Source organism: Triturus cristatus, chromosome 9 (assembly GCF_964204655.1).
Source record: "Triturus cristatus chromosome 9, aTriCri1.1, whole genome shotgun sequence".
Lineage (NCBI taxonomy): Eukaryota > Metazoa > Chordata > Amphibia > Caudata > Salamandridae > Triturus > Triturus cristatus.
Window position 1 is genome coordinate 1,054,561,058 of NC_140592.1, and position 22,157 is coordinate 1,054,583,214.

At 47.2% G+C, this 22,157-nt stretch overlaps 1 protein-coding gene across 2 annotated transcripts in view; it reads right to left on the reverse strand.

The window, feature by feature from the left end:
* Positions 1-22,157, reverse strand: part of INO80 (INO80 complex ATPase subunit) — a 670,892-nt gene that overhangs the window by 346,117 nt on the left and 302,618 nt on the right. For both annotated transcript variants that reach the window (XM_085626921.1, XM_085626922.1), the window contains exon 18: positions 18,222-18,339. In XM_085626921.1, the coding sequence (XP_085483047.1) occupies positions 18,222-18,339 (118 nt within the window). The remainder of the gene's footprint in view (positions 1-18,221; positions 18,340-22,157) is intronic.

Consider the following 22,157-nt stretch of genomic DNA (forward strand, 5'->3'; position numbering starts at 1 on the left):
ACCACCTTATCGCCTGCACGCTAGATACATCTACAGCTAGTGCATGCCCAAACACAGCACCACTCAGCTATGTGCTAGGTCTCAGTTATAACAGAGACACAACTCCTGTATTATTCAGGTTTTAATTGCCATTGTGTTGTCTGTTCCTTCTCCCCTTTTTTTCCCCCTACAGGTCTTTCGCTACCGCCCAGTATAGGTCTACAAGGGCGTTACTCTATTTTGTCTGGTTTCTACTCCAGCACTAAGGAGCCAGACTTCTAGTAGTGCACCACGCTATTTACTTATGTCCTGATGAAGTGCCACATGATTCGTTAGGAGCAATAGAGGCACGAAACATGTCAACCCAATTCACAGTGATAGCCCTCTAGGAACATTGCATCCACATAGGGCATCCACGTACTTTTACCAAGCTGGAACTACCTTTAACATTAAGGAATATGCTACTTACCAGTATGCATCTGTTCTTGGCATGTAGAGCTTCAGATCTATACACTGTGCATAGATCGCCATCTGGTGTTGGGCCCGGATGTTTGCAGTTTGTTTTTCTTCTTGGACAGTCTTTGGAAGTCACGAGTTCGGTGACTCCTCCTTCGGTCCGTACTGCGCATGGGCTTGGGCTCCATCCTCAGATTGTTTTTCGCCAGCAGGGAAAAGATGGAGCGCAGTGATAATAGTGAAGAAACCCATGTGTGTTGTATCTAAATAAGATAGCCTGGAACGGATACAGGTAGCCGGGGAGGCGGGTGGGCGTGTATAGATCTGCAGCTCTACATGCCAAGAACAAATGCATACTGGTAAGTAGCATATTCCGTTCGAGGCATATGAGCTGCAGATTATACACTGTGCATAGATTATATAGCAGTACCCAACCCTAGCGGCGACCACCGGTATCCGTTGCAGTAGTTTGAAACAGTGTCTTTAGTACAGCCTGGCCCACACTAGCTTGTTGTTTGGAGTGCACATCTACACAGTAATGTTTTGTGAAGGTGTGCGGTGTTGACCATGTGGCTGCCTTGCAGATGTCATCTAAGGGTATGTTCCCTAGAAAAGCCATAGAAGCCCCTATCTTTCTTGTAGAGTGGGCTTTAGGTGGAACAGATAATGTTCGTTTTGCTTTGTGATAGCAAATTTGTATACACTTTACAATCCACCTAGCTATCCACGATTTTGAAATGGGGTTGCCTTTATGCGGTGGAGAGAAGGAGACGAACAACTGTTTAGTCTTTCTGAAAGGTTGCGTTCTTTGTATGTAGTACAGTAAGGCCCTTTTAACGTCAAGTGTATGTAGAGCCCTTTCCGCAACAGATTGAGGTTGCGAGAAAAAAAACGGTAACTCCACCGATTGATTAAGATGGAAGGGGGAAATGACCTTGGGCAGAAATTTTGGATTTGTGCGAAGTATCACCTTGCTGTGATGTACTTGTAAAAAGGGTTCTTGTATAGTGAACGCTTGTATCTCGCTAACCCTTCTAAGGGAAGTGATAGCTACGAGGAAAGCTGTTTTCCAAGTGAGGAACTGTAGTTCACATTTATGCATTGGTTCGAAAGGCGGACCCATTAGCCTTGTAAGAACTACGTTTAGATTCCATACAGGTGAAGGTGGTGCCCTGGGTGGAATTACTCTTTTAAGGCCTTCCATAAAGGCTTTAATAGCAGGCACTCTGAACAGTGATAAATGCTGTCTGTTTTGTAGGTAAGCAGCAATTGCTGCTAGGTGTAGACGGATGGATGAGTACGCCAGGTTACACCTTTGAAGATGGAGCAGATAGCATATGATGTGCTGTATGGATGCATCTAAAGGGTTGATTGTATTGTTACGGCAGTAAACAACAAATCTCTTCCACTTTGCGGCATAGCATGCTCGAGTGGTAGGACGTCTGGCTTCCTTGATAATGTTCATGCAATCAGGGGGAAGATTAAGGTAGCCAAATTCTAAGATTTCAGGAGCCAGATCGCAAGGTTGAGCTGAGCTGGGTCCGGGTGCCTGATTTCTCCATGGTTCTGGGTTAGGAGGCATGGGGACAGGTGCAGTTTTTGATGTGGTACCACCGATAGCTGTAGTAGTGTGGTGTACCACGGCTGCCTGGCCCATGTTGGGGCTACCAGAATGAGTGTGAGGGAGTGCTGCTGTAGCTTCCTTACCACTAACGGAATTAGTGGGAGAGGTGGAAAGGCGTATGCAAATCTGCCTGACCAGTTCATCCATATCGCATTGCCTTTGGACAATGGGTGTGGGTATCTGGCGGCGAAGCTTGGGCATTTTTTGTTTTCGTGGGTGGCGAAGAGGTCTATTTGAGGATGCCCCCACTTCTGAAAGAATGGGTGAAGAACTTGTGGATGCAGTTCCCATTCGTGCATTTGCTGCGTTTGTCTGCTGAGCAGATCTGCCATGGTGTTTTGTATGCCTGGGACGTGTTGTGCCAGGAGAAAGATTTTTTTGTGGAATTGCCCATCTCCATATGCTCTGTGCTAAGCGGGAGAGCTGGGGAGAGTGTGTCCCCCCCTGTTTTTGAATATAATACATTGCAGTCATATTGTCTGTGCGAATGAGGACTGCCTTGGCTGAAATTTGTTTCTGAAACGATTTCAGGGCTAGAAAGATTGCCAATAACTCCAGATGGTTGATGTGAAGTAACCTCTGTTGTGGCGTCCATAGACCTTGCACTGTGAGGTGTGATAGATGCGCTCCCCAGCCGGAGAGCGATGCGTCTGTTAGAATCACCTGAGGAACCGGGTCCAGGAACGGTCGCCCTTTGGAAAGGTTTGTGGTGTTCCTCCACTGCAGAGATCGATGGGTGCGGCCGTCCACCAACACCAGATCCATCAGCTGTCCCTGGGCCTGGTTCCACTGGCGTGCTAGGCACTCTTGGAGTGGACGCATGTGAAGTCTTGCATGGGGCACTATGAAAATGCAAGACGCCATCATCCCTATTAGTTTCATGAACACTCTTGCTGGGAGAGAGTGCTGAAGAAGGAACTTTTGGCGCAGGGCTTGCATGCTTGCGATTCTGGCTGAGTTGGGATAGGCTATAGCCTTTGAGGTGTCTATTGTGGCACCGAGGTATTGCTTTGTGTGAGACGGTATCAAGTGAGACTTTTGGTGATTCACCGTAAAGCCTAGCTGGTGGAGTAGTTGTATGGTAGTGTTTGTATTCTGCACACACTGGTGGTAGGACGCGGCTTTTACGAGCCAGTCGTCCAGGTAGGGGAAGACGTGAATGTTTTGTCTTCTGAGGTGTGCTGCCACTACTGCCAGGCATTTGGTAAACACCCGTGGTGCGGTTGTGACCCCGAAGGGGAGAACCTTGAACTGGTAATGTTGGCCGTCCACCACAAATCGGAGGTACTTTCTGTGAGCAGGGTGTATTGGAATATGAAAGTATGCGTCTTTCAGGTCCAGTGTAGTGAGAAAGTTGCCCTGACGGAGGAGTGGGAGAACTTGCTGAAGAGTTACCATATGAAAATGGTCTGAATGAATGTATGCATTTAGAGGCCAGAGGTCTAGAATGGGCCCGTAGGGTCTCGTCTTTCTTCGGTATGAGAAAGTACAGAGAGTAGACCCCTAGAGATTTTGCTGATCGACGGGTACCTGCTCTATCGCGTGTTTTTGCAGGAGGGAGAGTACCTCTTGTTTCAGAAGTGTGGTATATTCTTGTGACATCGCACGGTGTCTGGGTGGAATATTTGGGGGGGTAGAAGTTAGTTCGAGACAGTACCCTGACCGAATAATTTGGGTCACCCATTTGTCTGATGTTATGGCCTCCCAGGTTTGAAGGAAGTCTTGTAGTCTGCCCCCGACCGGAGTGGAATGGTCTGGGGGGAGCGGGGGAAAGTCATTGTGTGGGCGGTGTGGCAGAACGGGCGGTGTTGGTTTTGCCCCTGCCTTTATTATTGTTTCCTCGATATCCACCTCTTTGGTAGCCCTTTGAGAAGGTATTCTGAGGAGGGGACTTGTAGGACGTGTAGGCGTTATCGGAAGAGTAACCTCTGCCAGAGCCTCAAAAGGAGGAACGGCGAAAGGAGCGTCTAGGGGTTTGTGATTGCAGGGCTCCCATAGACTTCACCGTATCCTTCTTCATTTTTTCCAGGGCTTCGTCTACTTTTGGGCCAAATAAGTATTGTTGGTCAAAAGGGTGGTTTAATATAGATGCTTGGACCTCTGGTTTAAAGCCTGAGATCCTGAGCCAGGCGTGACGGCGAAGCAGAACACTGGTGTTTATAGCCCTGGACGCCGTGTCTGCTGCGTCAAGTGCACATTTAATAGAGGTGTTGGTAATAATCTTTCCCTCTTGTATCAGTTCATGAGCCTTATTCTTATATTTCTCTGGGAGATGCTGCATGAGAGCCTCCAGCTCATCATAGTGCGCTCTATCGTACCTCGCCAGCAGCGCCTGCGTGTTGGCGATGCGCCACATATTGGCAGCTTGCGAGGCAGTGCGTTTGCCTGACGCATCTAAGAGCTTGGACTCCTTATCAGGTGGTGGAGCCTCACCAGATGACTGAGAGTTGGAGCGCTTCCTAGCTGTGGACACCACTAATGAGTCTAGGGGCGCAGGTCCTTTAATATAGACAGGATCCGTGGGGGCTGCCTTATACTTCTTTTCTATTCTGGGGTTGAAGACCCTAGCTCTGACGGGGTCTTTGAAAACCTCTGTGGCATGCTTGGTCACCCCTTTAAGCATGGGTAATATAGCAGTGGATTTATCTGCTATGTCAAATGTGTCAAGTATGAAGTCTTCCTCAACTGGATCACTGTGTAACTCCACCCCATGATAATGTGCCGCCTGTTGTAAGAGGTGGTGGAACCCCAGGGAGTCCTCTGGTGGAGACGGCCTGGATGGATAGAGATCATCCTGAGGCACATCTGGGACATCAGGATTGTGATAATCCTCCCATGGGTCAGGTGTTCCCGGAGGAGTGGAGTCCTGCGGGGCATCTGTGGGATCATAGAATGGATCTCCGTGGTCATCAGGGTCTGGAGACGGGGTTGGAGACCGATGAGGCAAGGGTGGAGAAGGTGGGGGCGGAGATGGAGGGGGTGGAGGGGGTGGAGGAGGTGGAGGGGGTGGAGGGGGTGGAGGAGGTGGAGGAGGTGGAGGAGGTGGAGGAGGAGGAGGTGGAGGAGGAGGAGGTGGAGGTGGAGGTGGTGGGGAGGGTACTCTGAACGGGGATGTGGCAGAGTCCTTCCGTTTTGGTGGTGGAGGAGGAGTTGGCTTGTCCAAAAGTCTTTTCTTGGAAGACAAAATTAAATGTCCAGTCCTTGGATCCTTTGTTAAAGTCTTTTGAAGAGGATCCGGTGTGAAAAGCTCCTCCGGCACCGATTCCTCCATCGGTGCCGATGTTTTCGGAACCGAAGGCTTCGTCGGTTTATCCGCGCCGTGCTTTCTCGGGGTATCCGATTTTTTGTTCGGCGCTGAGGCAGGCTTCGACACGGAAGCGTCGGTGCCGAGGGATTTGTGTTTGGTCGGCACCGAGAGGCCAGGTTTCGACACCGATGGCTTTGGAACAGAGCTTGTTTTCTTCGGTGCCGAAGAATGTTTTTCGGCGCCGCTAGGAGGCTGGCTCGAGCCCGAGCCGCCAGAAGACTTGTGATGCTTTTTCACCGGGCCCGAAGGTGGGGTGATGGAAGCAGTATACTTGGTTTTCCCTAGGCCCGGAGGCGAAGGGGTAACCGGAGTCTCTTTCAGTATGGGCGCGGGAGTGGGAGGGGGTAGAGTACTCACGACCCTCTGCGCCGGTGTGATCTCCTCCACGTCAGAGTCGTCGGCCTCGGAAGCGCTGACGACGTCTTCCTCCAGCTCGGTGTGCTGCTGTCCCGAAGCTCCGGTGTCTTCTCCGAAGATGTCAGGTGGAGCCGAGGTCGATGAGTGCGCCATGGTGCGTCGAGCTCGTCGATCCCGAATAGTCTTTTTCGAACGAAAAGACTTGCAGGCGGGGCAGTCTCGGGCCTCGTGTTCGGGAGAGAGGCAGAGGTTGCACACCTGATGGAGGTCGGTGTGGGGAAATTTAGACCCACATTTTGGGCGCTTCTTGAAGGGAGTCCTTTCCATCGGCCGAGACCGGAGTCGAGATAGGCCCGAAGGCCACTGCCGATGCCTGGAATCGAAGAAGTGCCAAAGAGAGAGATGAAGAAGTCGATTTCGTCTAAAGAATCTCGATGGACGAGGATTTTTCGTCAAAGGTCGAACTGGAAAGGTTCGAAGCCGGAGCACGAAGTATTACATCCGAGCCCGATGGCGGAAAAAAACAATCTGAGGATGGAGCCCAAGCCCATGCGCAGTACGGACCGAAGGAGGAGTCACCGAACTCGTGACTTCCAAAGACTGTCCAAGAAGAAGAACAGACTGCAAACATACGGGCCCAACACCAGATGGCGATCTATGCACAGTGTATAATCTGCAGCTCATATGCCTCGAACACATTTTTTTGATTAGGAGTGCTCCAGACTTACTTTTACCTTCACCTTCCTTGCACTACCCTTGCCCTCTTACCCGCACGCACCCTACGGCTTCTTCAAAAAAGATCTCCACCAAAGAGCCCCGTTTACGGTGAGCCCGTTGAGCATTGCAGCGCCGGCCCGACGAGGAGCAAAGCCCAATGATGAAGCATGACATCCTTCGGGTGTGTGAGGGCATCACGAAGACAGACCTGTCTTCCCCGTCCCCCCTAGGAACTGCATACCTCTTGTAGCACAGTTTACTAGGAGCCCTGTATGCAGGACCTATTTAAATAACAGCTCCCGGTCCCAAATCCCCTCCTTTTTGATACATCTTGTGTTCTGTCAGGGTCACCGTGGAGTTGCCAGTATGCCGGCAGGTCTGAGAGGGCAGGCGATTGAGGCTTCATGCAGCTTTTTATTTATTCTAACTGAAACTGTTGAGTTCTTGTCTGGACAGTGTATTATCCTGTTTTGCATTGTGGTTCAATACTTCTGTGCATAAAGGGGTTTTTCTTCGAGGCTAGGTCCCGAAAACTCAAAGGGCTAAGCTTTTATAGCCTTCCCACATGTGAGGTCGTTTTCTTATCACCTTCCTTGGGAGAGTAGAAAGTTCCACATCTTGCTGACTTGGACTGAGAAAGTGCACCCTCAGTCGGGTTTTGTTGCAACATGGCCCTCCCAGTTGTAGGAGTGTGCAAGAACAGAGTCTTTGTCTAATCTCTAGATGGCAGGGGGTCTAGACGTTTTGTTGATGGATCTAGTGCGTAAAGTGCTGTGTGTTATGCACAGTATATTGAAAGCAAATTGACGAGCTATTGGTAGCCAGTGCACGTTGCATTTGCGGACATGATGGGGCCTAGAGTTTCAAGTGCAGGAGTAAACTGGGGGCTGAGTTTGCACTCCTTAAATGTATTTCGAAGTGATTTCTGAGCTCCTAAGTATAGCCAGTTTAAATGACCAGTGAACCTTCAATCAGGACCTAAAAATAATAATTATCATATAAACCACTATGATTTATATCAAGATTGCATTTTGCAAATTGGTACTTATCGGCTGAAGGTTCAAATAAAAAGCAAATCTTTACTTTGCAGTTTACGACACTCCTAGAATACTGAGGAAAGTATGTGCATTACTATAATAAAGGTGTATCCAGATTTCAGAAACTTTATTTTCTGTAAGAATCTACAGACCTGTCTTATGAATGTGGAAGAAGAGGATGTAACAAAGACCATCTCTGAGATGGTAAATCATGATTCAGGACATTGTACATGAAATACATATTGTCACCTACATTTAGAAATCTTTATCCATTTTAGAATGCTTTCCACATATACCTACTGCAGGGGAATGAAGGCAAGAAGGAAAATGTTACTCTGTAAGCATCTGTTTGTAGCAGGTAGTGCTGTAGATTCACATGCTGTTCATACTCCTGTCATCTAGGGTTGGGCTTGGATGGTTAAAACTTGTTTTTCTTTGAAGAAGTCTTTTGAGTCAGGAATTATAGTGAGTCCTCCCTTAGTTGGCAATGCGAACTGGCATCAGCTCCATTGTTAGATTGTTTTACGAACAGTGGATGAGCATATTGATGGTACAGTAGGTAGAACAGGTTGGCGACCATGCACCAAGGTTTGTATAACAGGTTAAATATGTAAATAACACAGAATAATAAATGTAGTAACCACATGCACCTGGGGAGGCAGGTGGGCGCATGTGATTCTACATGCTAAGATCATTCCAGGTTAAGTAACATTTTCCATTTGTAGCATGTGAGGCTGTAGATACACATTCTTTGTATAGACTGTGAAGCCCTACCCCTTCAAGTGGAGGAAAGGCAGTGGATGATGCAGATATTTGAAACAAAGCCTTGAGACGGTCTGACCAGCTCTAGATTGTTGGTGAGCTAGAACAGCTACACAGTCATATTTAGTAAATGTTGTAGGAAGCTCGCTCTTCATATAGTGGACCAAAAAGAGGTGCACTGAGTAAAGAGTCCAGGCAAACCCCAAAGGAATTACCGAGGCACAAATTACACCCCAAATGCTCTCTTTTGTGGAAGTGTGGGCGAGCAGTTAGGCTAGTTTCTGAAGAAACTAAAAATGTGGCTCTTTAATTAGGATTAATGGTTTGGTCTTATTGGCCAGTTGACACCAGAAATGCTGAGCAGCAGGACACTCCTTGCAGCAACAGTGCCCTTTACAAGTACTCCATACATACAACAGCAGACAGGCCGGCAGGGTTGGCGCCAAGTCAGCTGTTTCTCCACAGTTCTTGCTTCTCGTGACTCTTCAGTGTCCTTCTTAGGTCATCAGGAATCTGATTTCTTGGTGGCAGGGGCTACCCTAAACACTATATTTAGGGGTGATAGGGGAGTGTAGGCTAGTAGCCAATGGGCTACTTACCGCTGGGGTCACACACCCTCTATATGGCTATTTATTGTGGGAAGTGGGCATAACCCTGTCCAAGAGTTCCGAATTCTGCCATCACCAAGATGGCAGACTTTTAAATTTCATATTCACATCAGGCAGCCCACCTTAGGGGTGGAATTAGCCTGAGGCTGGACAAGCCTCTCTGACTACTAATTTTCCTGCCACCTGGTCTGGTGCCAAATGGGCCCTGGTCAGGGGGGTTGGCATCCCCTCGTCTCAGAGGGAAGCCAGACTTGCATACCAAAGGCGGTGGGCTCTTGTAATCTACCTGCCTTGCAATGCTAATTTACGAGCCTTCCCGTAGGAGGTGTAATACACTTCCCTCCAGAGCAGGCATTGTTCCTGACCTCCTGAGTGTGTGGTCTCTCACCCCTGGGGGTCAGAAACTCGTCTGCATAACCATCGCTGAGAGATCGAGAAGGAACTTCCATATGTGTCTGGATGATTAATGGCTGAGTATCTAAAATGAGTGACCAGGAGATCTTAAGCTACATGAAAACATTTTACATAATATTGCTACAGGAGACCTGGGAAGATAAGCCCTTCGACCTGCAAGGTTATACCTCCTACTCACTTCCTGCAACCAAGGAATCTGCTTTTGGTCATCACTCGGTCTGCTGTTTCTAGCCTCAATAATCAGAATAGGTGAGCTTTTACCTATAACAATACACTTAACACCTTCAAATTGCATTATGGCAGTAGAATTAACGCTCAAGTTAAACCAGCTCAAACAGGATATAGTAATAATAAAATGTTTATGTACATCCTAAAAAAAAAAAAAAAAGCAGCAAAGGAGTGGTCAACGGAGCTACAGAAAGTGATGGGTGAGGTGGCAACAGATCTCTTCATCTTGGCCGGAGATTTTAACATGCACCTCCTAGGGCACACTCAGGACGACGACTCAATGCAGGACTTCTCAGGCACATGGGGAATCCCAATGCAAGGCCAAATAGAGATCATCAAGCCCTCTAGGACTTCAACTGCAACAAATCTGCTTCGGGATTTGGAACATCTAAATATGAGAGCTCTAAACGGCCGGTTTAAAGAGGACAACCCACCAGCAGCCATGTACAACTCGACTATGACATTATCTGATCTAGATTATACCTTTACAACTTTGGCAATGTTTAACAAAATTGTCACCTTTAAGATAGGCAACTATGAATTCAGTGATCATCTGCCACAAGAGTTGAACCTTCAAACTCGACCATGTCATACACCAGAAACTAACAAGTCTATTTTGCTGGATGAAACTAGTGATCTTAGAAGAATAAGGTGCAACTCTAACAACATAGAAGAAATATCATCAATAGCTAAAGCCCTGTACAATCAAAGAGGTGTTAATTTAGACCAGCCCGTGGAAAGTTGGGAACACTTTGTTACATCTTTAGGAGGAACATTTTCTACTAGTTGAGGTCCGAAACGGAGTGAAGTTGAAGCCAACCCAATTAAGATGGCAAGGAGTCCAGTCTCAAAAACACGTAAGCGATCTATAAATCGAAATTTAAAGCAACAACGCAGATTTCCGAATGACCAGAGCCTGCAAGATACCCTTTGTGCGCTAAAGAAATCATTGAAATGGATGAGATGGGCTAATAAAAGAGCAAAGGACAATGACATATGGGCCAAACTCTACCATGATGCAAGCCAGAAAAACAGCGCAAAATTCTGGCAATCAGTTAAACTGCAGCGGCCCAACCATCCAGGCATAGGCTCAAACATCACTGAAGTTTCTTGGGTTGACTATCTTTTTAAACACTTTAACGATCCATCTATAGAAACTACCACTCCCCTTCTCCAACTGGGAAACTCCTACTTCAACAACTTAACACAGGCAGAGATAAACCAATACCAACAAAGTGAAGAACACAGAGGTTCACCCAAGTTAACACACCGGGAGACGGAACTGCCAACAGGCCCACACTGCCAACTAAATGTAGCAGATAAGCAAAACGGCCCCCTGGCTACAGCTATAAGGAAGCAAATTGCAAGAGGAAGAGGGGCGGGAGCACCAGGCCCAAATGGTATACCGCCAATGCTGTACAAGCAAGATCACTGTTGGACAGGCCACATGAAGGGCTTGCTCCCTCCCCGCATGACAGGGCCCAAGCCCCGGACTCCAAGGTGTTACCCACAAGGGCAACCCGCACCCCGTCTCCCAACGGAACTCCTGCCCCCGGACAGCCATGTATCATGGGGCCGAACCACTACCGGCTCCCCCGGCCGGATCAGCCGCCATCTTGGGCGCTGCGCCACGAGGCCGCGTGGCCTCGGCTCGACCCTAACCCTGGGCCTGGCCGGCCCCGACATCCCGGCACCACCATCCACCCAGGAGGTGAACGGACCACTTGGCAGGTCAATGGGAGAAAGAAGTGTTGATGGCTCTCCCCCGCCAGGTGGCGATCACCCTCCAGCTCCCCCAGGCGCTGGCTCCACCCCCTGCTGGGTGTCTGGACTCCCTCATCCCGGACCCCCCGACCTCCAAGTGCGAGGGTCCGGACATCAAAGGGCGCCAGACCTATAACTAGGGCAGCTCCAGAGCAGGAAGGCAGTTGTATCCTGGAGTCGAGAGACACCGAGAGAACTCAGCCTTGACGGACTACTGGCGCTGCCGTAGCCCTGCCTTGTGAACTATCGTCCTGCCTGCTGGCGCTGCCGCGGCCTTCTGCATCATCCATCCTCGTCGGGACCTGCTGGCGCTGCCGCGGACCGTTGTAACGACCACCTTCATCGGGACCTGCTGGCGCTGCCGCGGACCGTGTAACGACCATCTTCACCGGGACCTGCTGGCGCTGCCGCGGACCGTGTAACGACCATCTTCACCGGGACCTGCTGGCGCTGCCGCGGACCGTGTAGCGACCATCTTCACCGGGACCTGCTGGCGCTGCCGCGGACCGTGTAACGACCATCTTCACCGGGACCTGCTGGCGCTGCCGCGGCCCGTCCAAGCTAGAACACCGAGCTCGAGGATTGTGAGCTACCCACCATATCATTTCAGCTACCAGATTGGTAACCAGACTGTCCCGCTACCCCCTTTCCCCAAACCAAGAGACTCGAATCGAGGGGACCCCTGAGTCCAGACCTCCTTGTACCATTTCATCGTACCTTAAGAAATCACCTATAAAGAACGCTAGATCCTATCCTTGTGTGGTGTATATCTGTGGGGGGGAAGTTATTCATCTGTACGATCGCTGGAGACGGCTCTCCCCGGAGACCTCTCCCCTTGTCCTCGGCCGACCCTCCCGGTCCGTCTAACAATCACGAGTTTTTGAGTAATGCTTTGGTTCCAGTGTTAGGACATGCATTAAGAACTACAGTATTTCCTGAGTCGTGGAGCGGCTCAATCATCAGCCCAATATACAAGCAAGGAGCAAAGTCTGATCCAAACAACTATCGACTGATAGCCCTTATAGATATAGAGGCCAAATACTTTGCTGGGATCATTCTAAACGAATTGACCAGCTGGTCCTCCATGAACCACAAAATACCGATCACCCAAACAGGCTTCCGCCAAGGGCATGGCACATCAACCAACATCATGGCCTTAACCGTGCTCATGGATGTTATGTTATGTTATGGTGAATTTGTAAAGCGCACGGCTACTCAAAAGAGTGTCCCAGGGCTAAGGAGGTACCCCTTGAAAAGAGAGATCCTGAAAACTTCCGGTCCTGCCCGACATAAATTATTGATGGAACAGCCAGGTCTTAAGTTGGAGTCTAAAACTAAGGAGTTCTGGTTCAAGTCTGAGGGACCGAGGCAGTGAATTCCATAATCTACCTACAGCCACCTGAAAGGAACGTCCTCCTTTCCTAGTTTGAAGAAATTTTGGCACCACTAACAGATGTTGGGCCGAAGATCTCTGTGTCCTAGCCGGACAGTAAGGTGTAATTCTCTTTCTGAGATACTGGGCCCCGCAATCATGAAAAGCCTTGAAGGCCAGCACCAGTGCCTTAAAGTCAATTCTATTTTTCATTGTTAACCAGTGTAAAGTTTTCAGATGAGTTGCCAAACGAGTCCTGGGCCCAACCATCAAGATAGCTCTAGCAGTCGCATTTTGCACTATCTGTAGGCGACCTAATAAGTATTTCGGAATGCCCAAGTACAAAAAATTGGCATAATCCAGCCTTGAGATGATCAATGAATGTACTACCGTCTGCCTATGAGACAGAGGCAGTAATGAGAGAAAGGTCCTCATCATTTTTAGGAGCCTAAAACACATGCCATTCACGGATTGAACCTGCGACTTCATAGAGAGGTCTGAATCTAGTAGGACTCCAAGATTTTTCACAGTGGTGACAGGGCTAGGGGGGAAGGTTGGTCCCGAGGCCACCAATTCTGCCATTCATCGCCAGATGTATGTCCAAAAAAGATTTCGGTTTTGGCGGAGTTGCAAGAGAGTTGGTTCTGTCGAAACCAATCAAAAACATTGGTCAGGCATTGATAGATTTCACTTTCGTTAAATGGTTCGTCCTTTCCGTATGTAAACAGAAGTTGAGAATCATCAGCATAGGTTATAATCTTAGCCCCAAATTTTTCCGCAAGTGGTGCCAGAGGATCCATATAGATATTAAAAAGAGTAGGACTCAAAACTGAGCCCTGAGCCCTGAGCCCTGAGCCCTGAGGCACTCCGACATTCAGCGAAGGGATGTCAGCTGAGAACGGTGGGGACCAGACAGATTGCTGACGGTCATTCAAGAAGGAGGAGAGCCAGCCAAGAACAGTACCCCCAAGACCACATTCCCTAAGTCTCTGAAGGAGTTGATCGTGGGGCACAGTGTCAAAAGCCGCCGAGAGGTCCAGCAGTATTAAAACTGCTTTTCCTCCTCTGTCAAGGGTGACTTTAATACTTTCAGTGACTTCCAACAAAACTGTTTCAGTGCTGTAGTTAGCTCTAAAACCCGATTGACTAGGATAGAGGGCATTAGTGGCCTCAATAAAATTCGTAATTACTGCAGTCACATATTTCTCTAGCGCCTTGGCAAAGAAAGGAAGCAGTGTTATGGGCCTATAGTTGCTAACTACAGCTGGGTCAGCTGAGGGTTTCTTCAGGAGAGGGAGGATTTTACCCTGTTTCCACCTTGCTGGAACCTTGCCATTGGTCAAAGAAAGATTCATAACTTGGTTAGCAGCGGGATTAAAGACCTCGGCGACAGAAGCTACTATTTTTGCAGGGCAAGGGTCTGTAGGCGACCCGGATTTTAGTGCCTTCATAATGGTGAGTGAGGTGTCCAGGGAGATAGGCGGAAACTCCAGGAGTGATTCTTCCCTAAAAAGGTCTTTAGTGTCAGGCACAACGGCCTGACTTGTACAAGCAGATACATCAAAAGTGTTTTGGAAGGATTTAATCTAGTCAACAAAAAAAAATGCAATCTGATTTGTCCATTCAAGAGTGGGGGTAAAAAGACTCTGAGTAACATTGGGGGAGGCAAAACTTTCACAATTTTAAATAGTTCCTTACTGCAGTTTCTGGCAGAATCGATTTTTTTGGCCAGAAAGCTTTTTTCTCATCACAAGCTTTAATATAATGTGCTTTAAGTGCCTGTTTGTAGTTGAGTTTATTCAGAGGGTCATAACTTTTCCTCCATAAGCGCTCAAGGCATTTACAAGCACTTTTGCTCTTCTTAGGTGCCTCGGAGAACCAAGGAGCCGAAGGATTACCCCATACAGCCAAATGCATCTTCGGAGGAGCAAGGTATAATGCCCAATTATGCAGCCAGCTTTCTAGAGCAAGTGCTGCATCCTCTAGAGGCCCTTCCACAGGGAGAGGGTGATGGCTTCGTATTACTGCTAGAGAGTCTGGTGTAATTAGTTTAAAAGATCTGACTTCTTTCATCTGTTGGATACCCTGAGACCATGTCTTGTTGCGCTCTTTTTTCAGCCAAAAAGTGAGCAAGAAATGGTCAGACCAAACAATAGGTCGGGGGTTATCTAGGTCAATATTATGTGTGGAGAAAATCTGGTCCAAAATATGACCTTTATCATGAGTAGAAGTAGTCACATGCGGAGCCATACTAAAGATATTTAGGGATTCACATAGCTTCTTAACCTCAGGGTCTTCCTTTTGGTCAAAATGAAGATTGAAATCCCCAAGAATCAAGCACTGATTATATCTAGCAGCAATAGACGCTATAGCATGGCCGAATGACTCAAGGAAGCATCCTGCCGGCCCTGGCGGTCTATATATGACCATCCCCGCAACTGACTGGTGGGCGGAGATAGACAGATGGAATCCTAGACCCTCAGCTCCTTCCAGATCAGTCACTGGAATAGCCGAACACAGAAGTGAATTTTTATGTATAATAGCTACCCCCGCCTCTATTTCCTATTCTATCTTTCCTGATTATCTTATAGTCAGGGGGTATAGCATTCGTGAGAGTGGGGTAGATCCTTCGTGTAGCCAAGTTTCGGTGATGAATAAAATATCCGGCTTGGCTTCTACAAGGAGATCGTAAAATTGAAATTCATGCTTCGAAGCAGGGAAAATACCCCCTATATCTCTGCTTCATAGACTACTCAGCAGCTTTTGATCACGTTGACCGCATCAAGCTCTGGCAAAAGCTGGAGAAATGGGGGATACCACCACCCTTATTAGATCAACTTATTCAACTGCACACTAACACATGGATTAGAATCAAAGTAGGCGCCGGGAAGCATCTTTCAACCAGAATTACGACTACAAAGGGCCTAAAGCAAGGATGTGTTTTAGCCCCCATGCTTTTTAGCCTTTTTCTGTCGGACTTACCGTGGGAACTGGATAGCTGTCTTTTACATGCTCAAAAGCTAGGGGGCATGACATTGACAAACCTGCTATATGCCGATGATTTAGTTCTGATTAGTAGGACTCCTATTGGCCTCCAGCACCTTCTTGACGCAAGCTATAAATTCTCGCAACAGAACGCTCTAGAGATTAACTTTAAAAAAATCAAAAATCTTGGCAGTAAACCACCGCAAGAAGGCATACCCAAAGTGGTACTTGGCCAGCAAACGCCTTGATCAAGTAGCAACTTATAAATATATGGGTGTTCTGCTAGACCACAAGAATTCTTTTAAGCCTCAGCTAGATTCTCTGCGAAGAAAGGGAGCTATGACTTACTCAGCATTAAAACCTTTAAAGAAGCTGTTGCCGGACCTTACGCTCGATCCTTTTTTTAAAGTCTTGCGAGCAAAATTGCAGCCCACACTCAATTATGGCAGCGAATCACTGATGGGCAGAGACACAGTAACTCTCGATAGCACAATAGCAACCGCCTATCGAACGATCTTCCAGCTTCCCAAATATGTTTCACCTGCCCAAATCAGGTTGGAATTCGGCCTGCAAAACCAGGTGACAGTAAGAAAGGGAGCTTTTGTAAAAAGCTGGCTTAAAATAAGAGCTGTTGAAGTGGGGTCTTTGAACAATCATCTTTGGGTAGAGCTCTCATGCTCTGGAAAGCTGACCGCCAACGTGTACCTTCAAGAGTCCATAAACACACTAGGCTTGACAGACGCCTGGAACACTCCAATGGGCAACTCAGCTTTTAAGACATTAGTAACCAAGTCAACAAGACTAATATCATCCATAGAGGACAAGAATGCTAAGAATCTAAACGAGCTCATGGTTGGGCTGTGCTAAACAATTATGACGTCCTCAAACCCCAACCCTATCTCAAGGCAGGTATAAGGACTGCGACCATGGAAAGATTCTTGAGGCTCCGCCTGGGAGTCGGAGTAATCAACTCGCTTCTACCTCCTTGGGAAAGAAGGGGGGAGACCAGCCCTGTTGTTTGTGCGCCAGCAGCATGGAGAACCTTATCCACATCAAATCCATCTGTGAGACGTTAAAAGACCTACGGAAAATGTAACTAAAGCCATTCTTCAATCAGTATGGTGTCAGGTCTTGTAGGCAGGCAATTATGCGGTGCTTCAATCCACCTTTAGTACAGCTAAACTGCCGCCTCATAACATTTTTTGCTCTGACAGCAACAAAGCTGAAAAACCAATCTGCAATAGTCACACCTTTGGGAACTGTTTGAGCCACATTGTAATACCGACCTCTCACAACCGAACCTGGATGCTAAAAACAGCTGCTACAGGTAGCCTTACTTGTCGCAAGGGAACATCTCGCCAGTTTTAAAAGAAATTCCCTATTGAGCTGCTATCTAATAGACCCAGTGCTCTCTGTAGGGACACATGCACTTTTGATATTATTCTTAAAAGTTTTACGTACACATAAAAGCGCTTCATTTTAAACTTTAACTTTTATTGTATTAACGCAATGTGATTGATTTTATTGTTAAATGCACTGTATGCAACGGTTTTAATTAATCATGCCTAATAATAAAACTTGGGATGGGTATTCTCAGACGTGGGACCCGTGCTCACTACGCCACTGGAGTCAAGCTATCCTGGCTGATGACGGCTGATAGCCAGAAACCGGTCCTAGGATGCTTGATTCCTGTCCAGGGAAGACATGGCTTGGCAGTTCGGACTGGACTGTTCCCATGAGGCACAGGGTCAAGACTGATTTGCATATGGCCATGTCTGAACTGGGGTGGCGTAGTGGGCAAAAGAACGATGGATTTAACCCAGATCTCTTGACTGGGGGAGAATGTCTGCATTGTCAGCATTCCGTCCATCATTTGTTTGTTGTAACGCGTAATAATAAAACTTAAACATTCGTCTGCGGTGGAAGGCTATACTGGGCCAGTCATCCAGCACACTAGAAGGCTGGTAGGTTTCAGGGGGTACCTCTAAGGTACCCTCTGGGTGCATGTATTACTAAATCCATCACTAGAATGAATCAGTGTGGGTTTAATAATACGAGGTGTTTGTTACCAAACACCATAGGTTTCAGTGAAGCCATTATGTAGCTGAGGATCTCGTTTTGACCAGTGCCCAGTACATACCTTGACATGGCTTCCCTTCTTACTTGTAATGTCTAGTAATATAAATATACATCACAGAGGCATGTCTATTCATGCAGATAAGTCCTCATATAAAGTATAATACTGTGCCAAAACACGTCAAAACCTGATGGAGGAGAAAAACAATCTAACAATTGAGGTGATGCCCATGCACATTCGCAAATAAAGAAGGAGTCACTATACATTGTAACTCTTAACATTTCTTTGAAGAAAGACAAGTTGTAAACATCCGAGCCCAACACAAGATGTCAGGAGTATGCAAAGCATGTGTATATACAGCCACGTATGCTACAAAGATAATATCTTGCTACAGTAGATGGGTAATGATCAGTACATGCTATAGTGATTACTGACGGAAACATAAAACTGATGTGAAGTATGTTATTAAAGCTATCAGGAGGCAGGTTACTTCCATAGCAGAAACTATTAAAATACAATAAAGGCAAGACTTACTTTCATCAATGGCAGATTTGTTCTCAGCATGGCTCTCAATGTCCTTAGAAAACCACTCATTAAATTCATCATGAGAATCAAAGAGGGTTGGCATAATAAAGTGCAGAAGTGCCCACAGCTGGAAGGGAAAACCACATCTTTATTAAAATGGATGAGCAGAGCTGAAAGAGAGGACTCAAGATCAAGTAAGTCAAATGCTTAAGTTAAGGACCCTGGTAATCATTCAACATGAACACTTATACCCCATTCATCACTATCTACATAAGCAATATCTTTGGAAGGTACAAACTCATACACGCTAAGTCAGTGCCACTTAAAGGCAGAATAATCAATAGTATCACTCAACTTGGTGAAAACCAACCTACTGATTAACAGAGAACACTATGATACACCGACATTTGAAATGGCCGATTTTATCAGCTAACCATGTCAAATGTTATTAATACTGTATCCTTACTTACTGGACACTCAGCACATTCTACACACACTCGTCAATGCATTCTTCTGATAAATAGAAAGACACTGAAAGGATCACGGTGGACCAGAGATCACAAGTGCAGGCGACTAATTGAAACACACTCTGTGGCTACCCTGTTTATAATCTTGGCTGAGTTCTCAGTGCCAACTGCTAATGTTGTCAGGAAAAGTGCAGGCAGTAGGAGTCGAGTCTTTATTACAGGGCCAAGTGAATAACCATGACTAACCATGACTAACACGGTTAGCTGGCAATGTTCCTTCAAACTTGGCTCTGTTCACTGCTTCCAGAGGAAAAACTCTTTATAGGTCTTTCCTGTTGGCGACCACATATTTTCGAAGCACATACAGATATGCAGTACAGAAAAGCTGGCTTCTAGTCAGCTGTTACCATTTTTTTTTTTTTAGAACTTGCAACTGGCTGAGTTTACTGGTATTAAATGCATGACATTTTGTGGAATGTACATGTGGCTTTAATTAATCCCCTATGATAACCCCACTACTGCTCTTCACTCCTGTGCTGTCTCTGTACCTCACTCTCATACAGGGCAGCTATCTAATAATCTAGGGCCACATGTATCATGTTTTTTATCGGTCGCAAATGGCCCGATTGCAGAATGTAAAATGCATTTTGGTATGTATGAATTCCAATTTGCGATTCGGTAACATGTTACTGGATCACAATTTGGAACTGCGAATACATACCAATTAGGTATTAGGAAGGGGCATCCCTTCCCAATATGGAATTGCAGCGGTATGTAGGAATGTTTTGCGACCAAAATGCGGTCGCAAAACAGTCGCATCTACCACCTACTTCAAGTAGGTGGTAACCCATTCACAGACGGGAAGGGGTGCCAAAGGGACCCCTTCCATCTTGTGAATACTCCTAAAAATGTTTAAGGGCAGGCAGTGGTCCCACGGACCACTGCCTGCTCTTGAAAAATATAAAGAAAACTTTTGATTATTATTATTTTTAAACGCAACCAATTTTCCTTTAAGGAAAACGGGATGCATTTATTTATTTAAAAGCAATCACTTTATTTTAAAGCAATCATAGACATGGCGGGCTGCTGACCCCAGCAGGCCACCATCCCTGTGATTTTAGCTATTCCTAATGGGTTGCAAATTGCGACCTGCCTCGTTAATATTAACGAGGTAGGTCAATTTGCGACCCATTAGGAAACACCAAATGAAACTCATGGAGTTTCATACAGTCAAATAGCAAAGTGCGATTCACAGAGAATCGAGATTAGGTAATCGCTATTTGAAACATTGATTCATGTGGCCCTTAGTAATGAATATGCTACTTACCAGTATGCATCTGTTCTTGGCATGTAGGGCTGCTGACATTCATATCTGTGCATAGATCGCCGCCTAGTGTTGGGTCCGGATGTTTGCACGTTGTTGTCCTGGAAGAGTCTTCGAAGTATCCTTGGATAGGTGACTCCTCCCATGGACTACAGTGCGCATGGGCATCCTCTCCATCCTCAGATTGTTTTTCGCCATTGTGGCAGTGATGGAGTAGATACAGAAAGTGATGACCATGCTTGCAATAATTCTGAGAGCTGCAGCTGCGACAGGCGCCGGGGAGGAGGGAGGGCGATATGAATGTCAGCAGCCCTACATGCCAAGAACAGATGCATACTGGTAAGTAGCATATTCAGTTCGAGGCATGTGGGCTGCTGAATTCATATCTGTGCATAGAATACATAGCAGTGCCCTCTATTGGCGGCGGCTACCCGTGCCAGCTGCAGCGGTCTGAAAAAGTGTTTTGAGAACAGCCTGTCCTACAGCTGCCTGCTGTTTTGACTGCACATCTACGCAATAGTGTTTTGTAAATGTGTGTGTAGTGGACCATGTGGCTGCTCTGCATATATCATGCAGGGGAATATTTCCTAGGAAGGCCATGGAAGCCCCCAACTTGCGTGTTGAGTGGGCTCGTGGTGGAATAGTTAATGTGCGTTTTGCCTTTTGATAACAGATTTGAATACACTTAACTATCCATCTGGCTATCCCTGCTTTGGAGATGGCGTTACCTTTGTGGTGTGGGGCAAAGGCAACGAATAGTTGTTTTGTCTTCCTGAAGGGTTTAGTCCTGTCGATGTAGTACATGAGGGCCCTCCGTACATCTAGTGTATGTAATGCCCGCTCTGCAACAGTTTGTGGGTTTTGGAAGAAAACGGGCAGTTCAATAGTCTGGTTCATGTGGAACTGCGATATTACTTTGGGCATGAATTTGGGGTTGGTACGTAGTACGACCCTGTTGGCGTGAACCTGAATAAATGGCTCTTGAACGGTTAGTGCCTGGAGTTCACTAACTCTTCTTAGGGAAGTGATCGCTACCAGGAAGGCTACTTTCCAGGTAAGGAATTGAATCTCGCATGAGTGTAGAGGTTCAAAGGGTGGACCCATCAGGCGTGTGAGGACCAAGTTGAGGTTCCACATTGGAGCCGGTGGGTGACTAGGTGGAATGACTCGTTTGAGTCCTTCCAAGAATGCTTTGATGGCAGGCACTCTGAATAGAGAGAGGTGCTGCCTGGTTTGCAGATAGGCTGATATTGCGGTCAAATGGACACGTATAGAGGTGTACGCCAGATTGCATCGGTATAGGTGTAAGAGGTAACATATGATGTCGTGGATGGATGCGTCCAGCGGGTTAATGTCATTATTACCGCAATAAATGACGAACCTTTTCCATTTGGCTGCATAGCAAGCTCTTGTAGTGGGTCTCCTGGCCTCCTTGATGATGTCCATGCAGTCAGGTGGCAGATTGAGATAGCCAAACTCTAGGACTTCAGGAGCCAGATCGCCAGGTTCAGCTGTTGCGGATCTGGGTGCTGAACCTCTTCCATGGTTCTGCGTCAAATGCGCGGGTTTGATCCGCAGCCTTTGATGCGGTACCACGGAAAGTTCGAGGAAGGTGGTGTACCACGGCTGGCGTGCCCACGTGGGAGCAACTAGGACGAGTGTCAGGGAGTGTTGTCGGAGTTTGCGAGCCACCAGCGGTATCAACGGTGCTGGGGGAAAAGCGTACGCAAATCTGCCGGACCAGTTCATCCATATCGCATTGCCCTGCGACTGCGGATGTGGGAATCTGGCGGCGAAGCTTTGGCATTTTGCGTTTTCGCTTGTCGCGAATAGGTCTATCTCTGGGTGACCCCACTGCTGGAAGTACGGTTGGAGTACTGATGGGTGTAACTCCCACTCGTGCATCTGGTGGCTGTGTCTGCTGAGCAGATCCGCCATCTGGTTGTCCTTGCCGGGGAGGTGTTCTGCCATGAGGAACATGTTCCTCTGAATGGCCCACTTCCACATGCTCTGAGCCAGATGAGACAACTGTGGAGAGTGTGTCCCTCCCTGTTTCTGTATGTAGTACATTGCGGTCATGTTGTCCGTCCGGATCAACACGACCTTGTTGCACAGATGTACTTTGAAAGCCTTCATGGCCAGGAAGATTGCCAT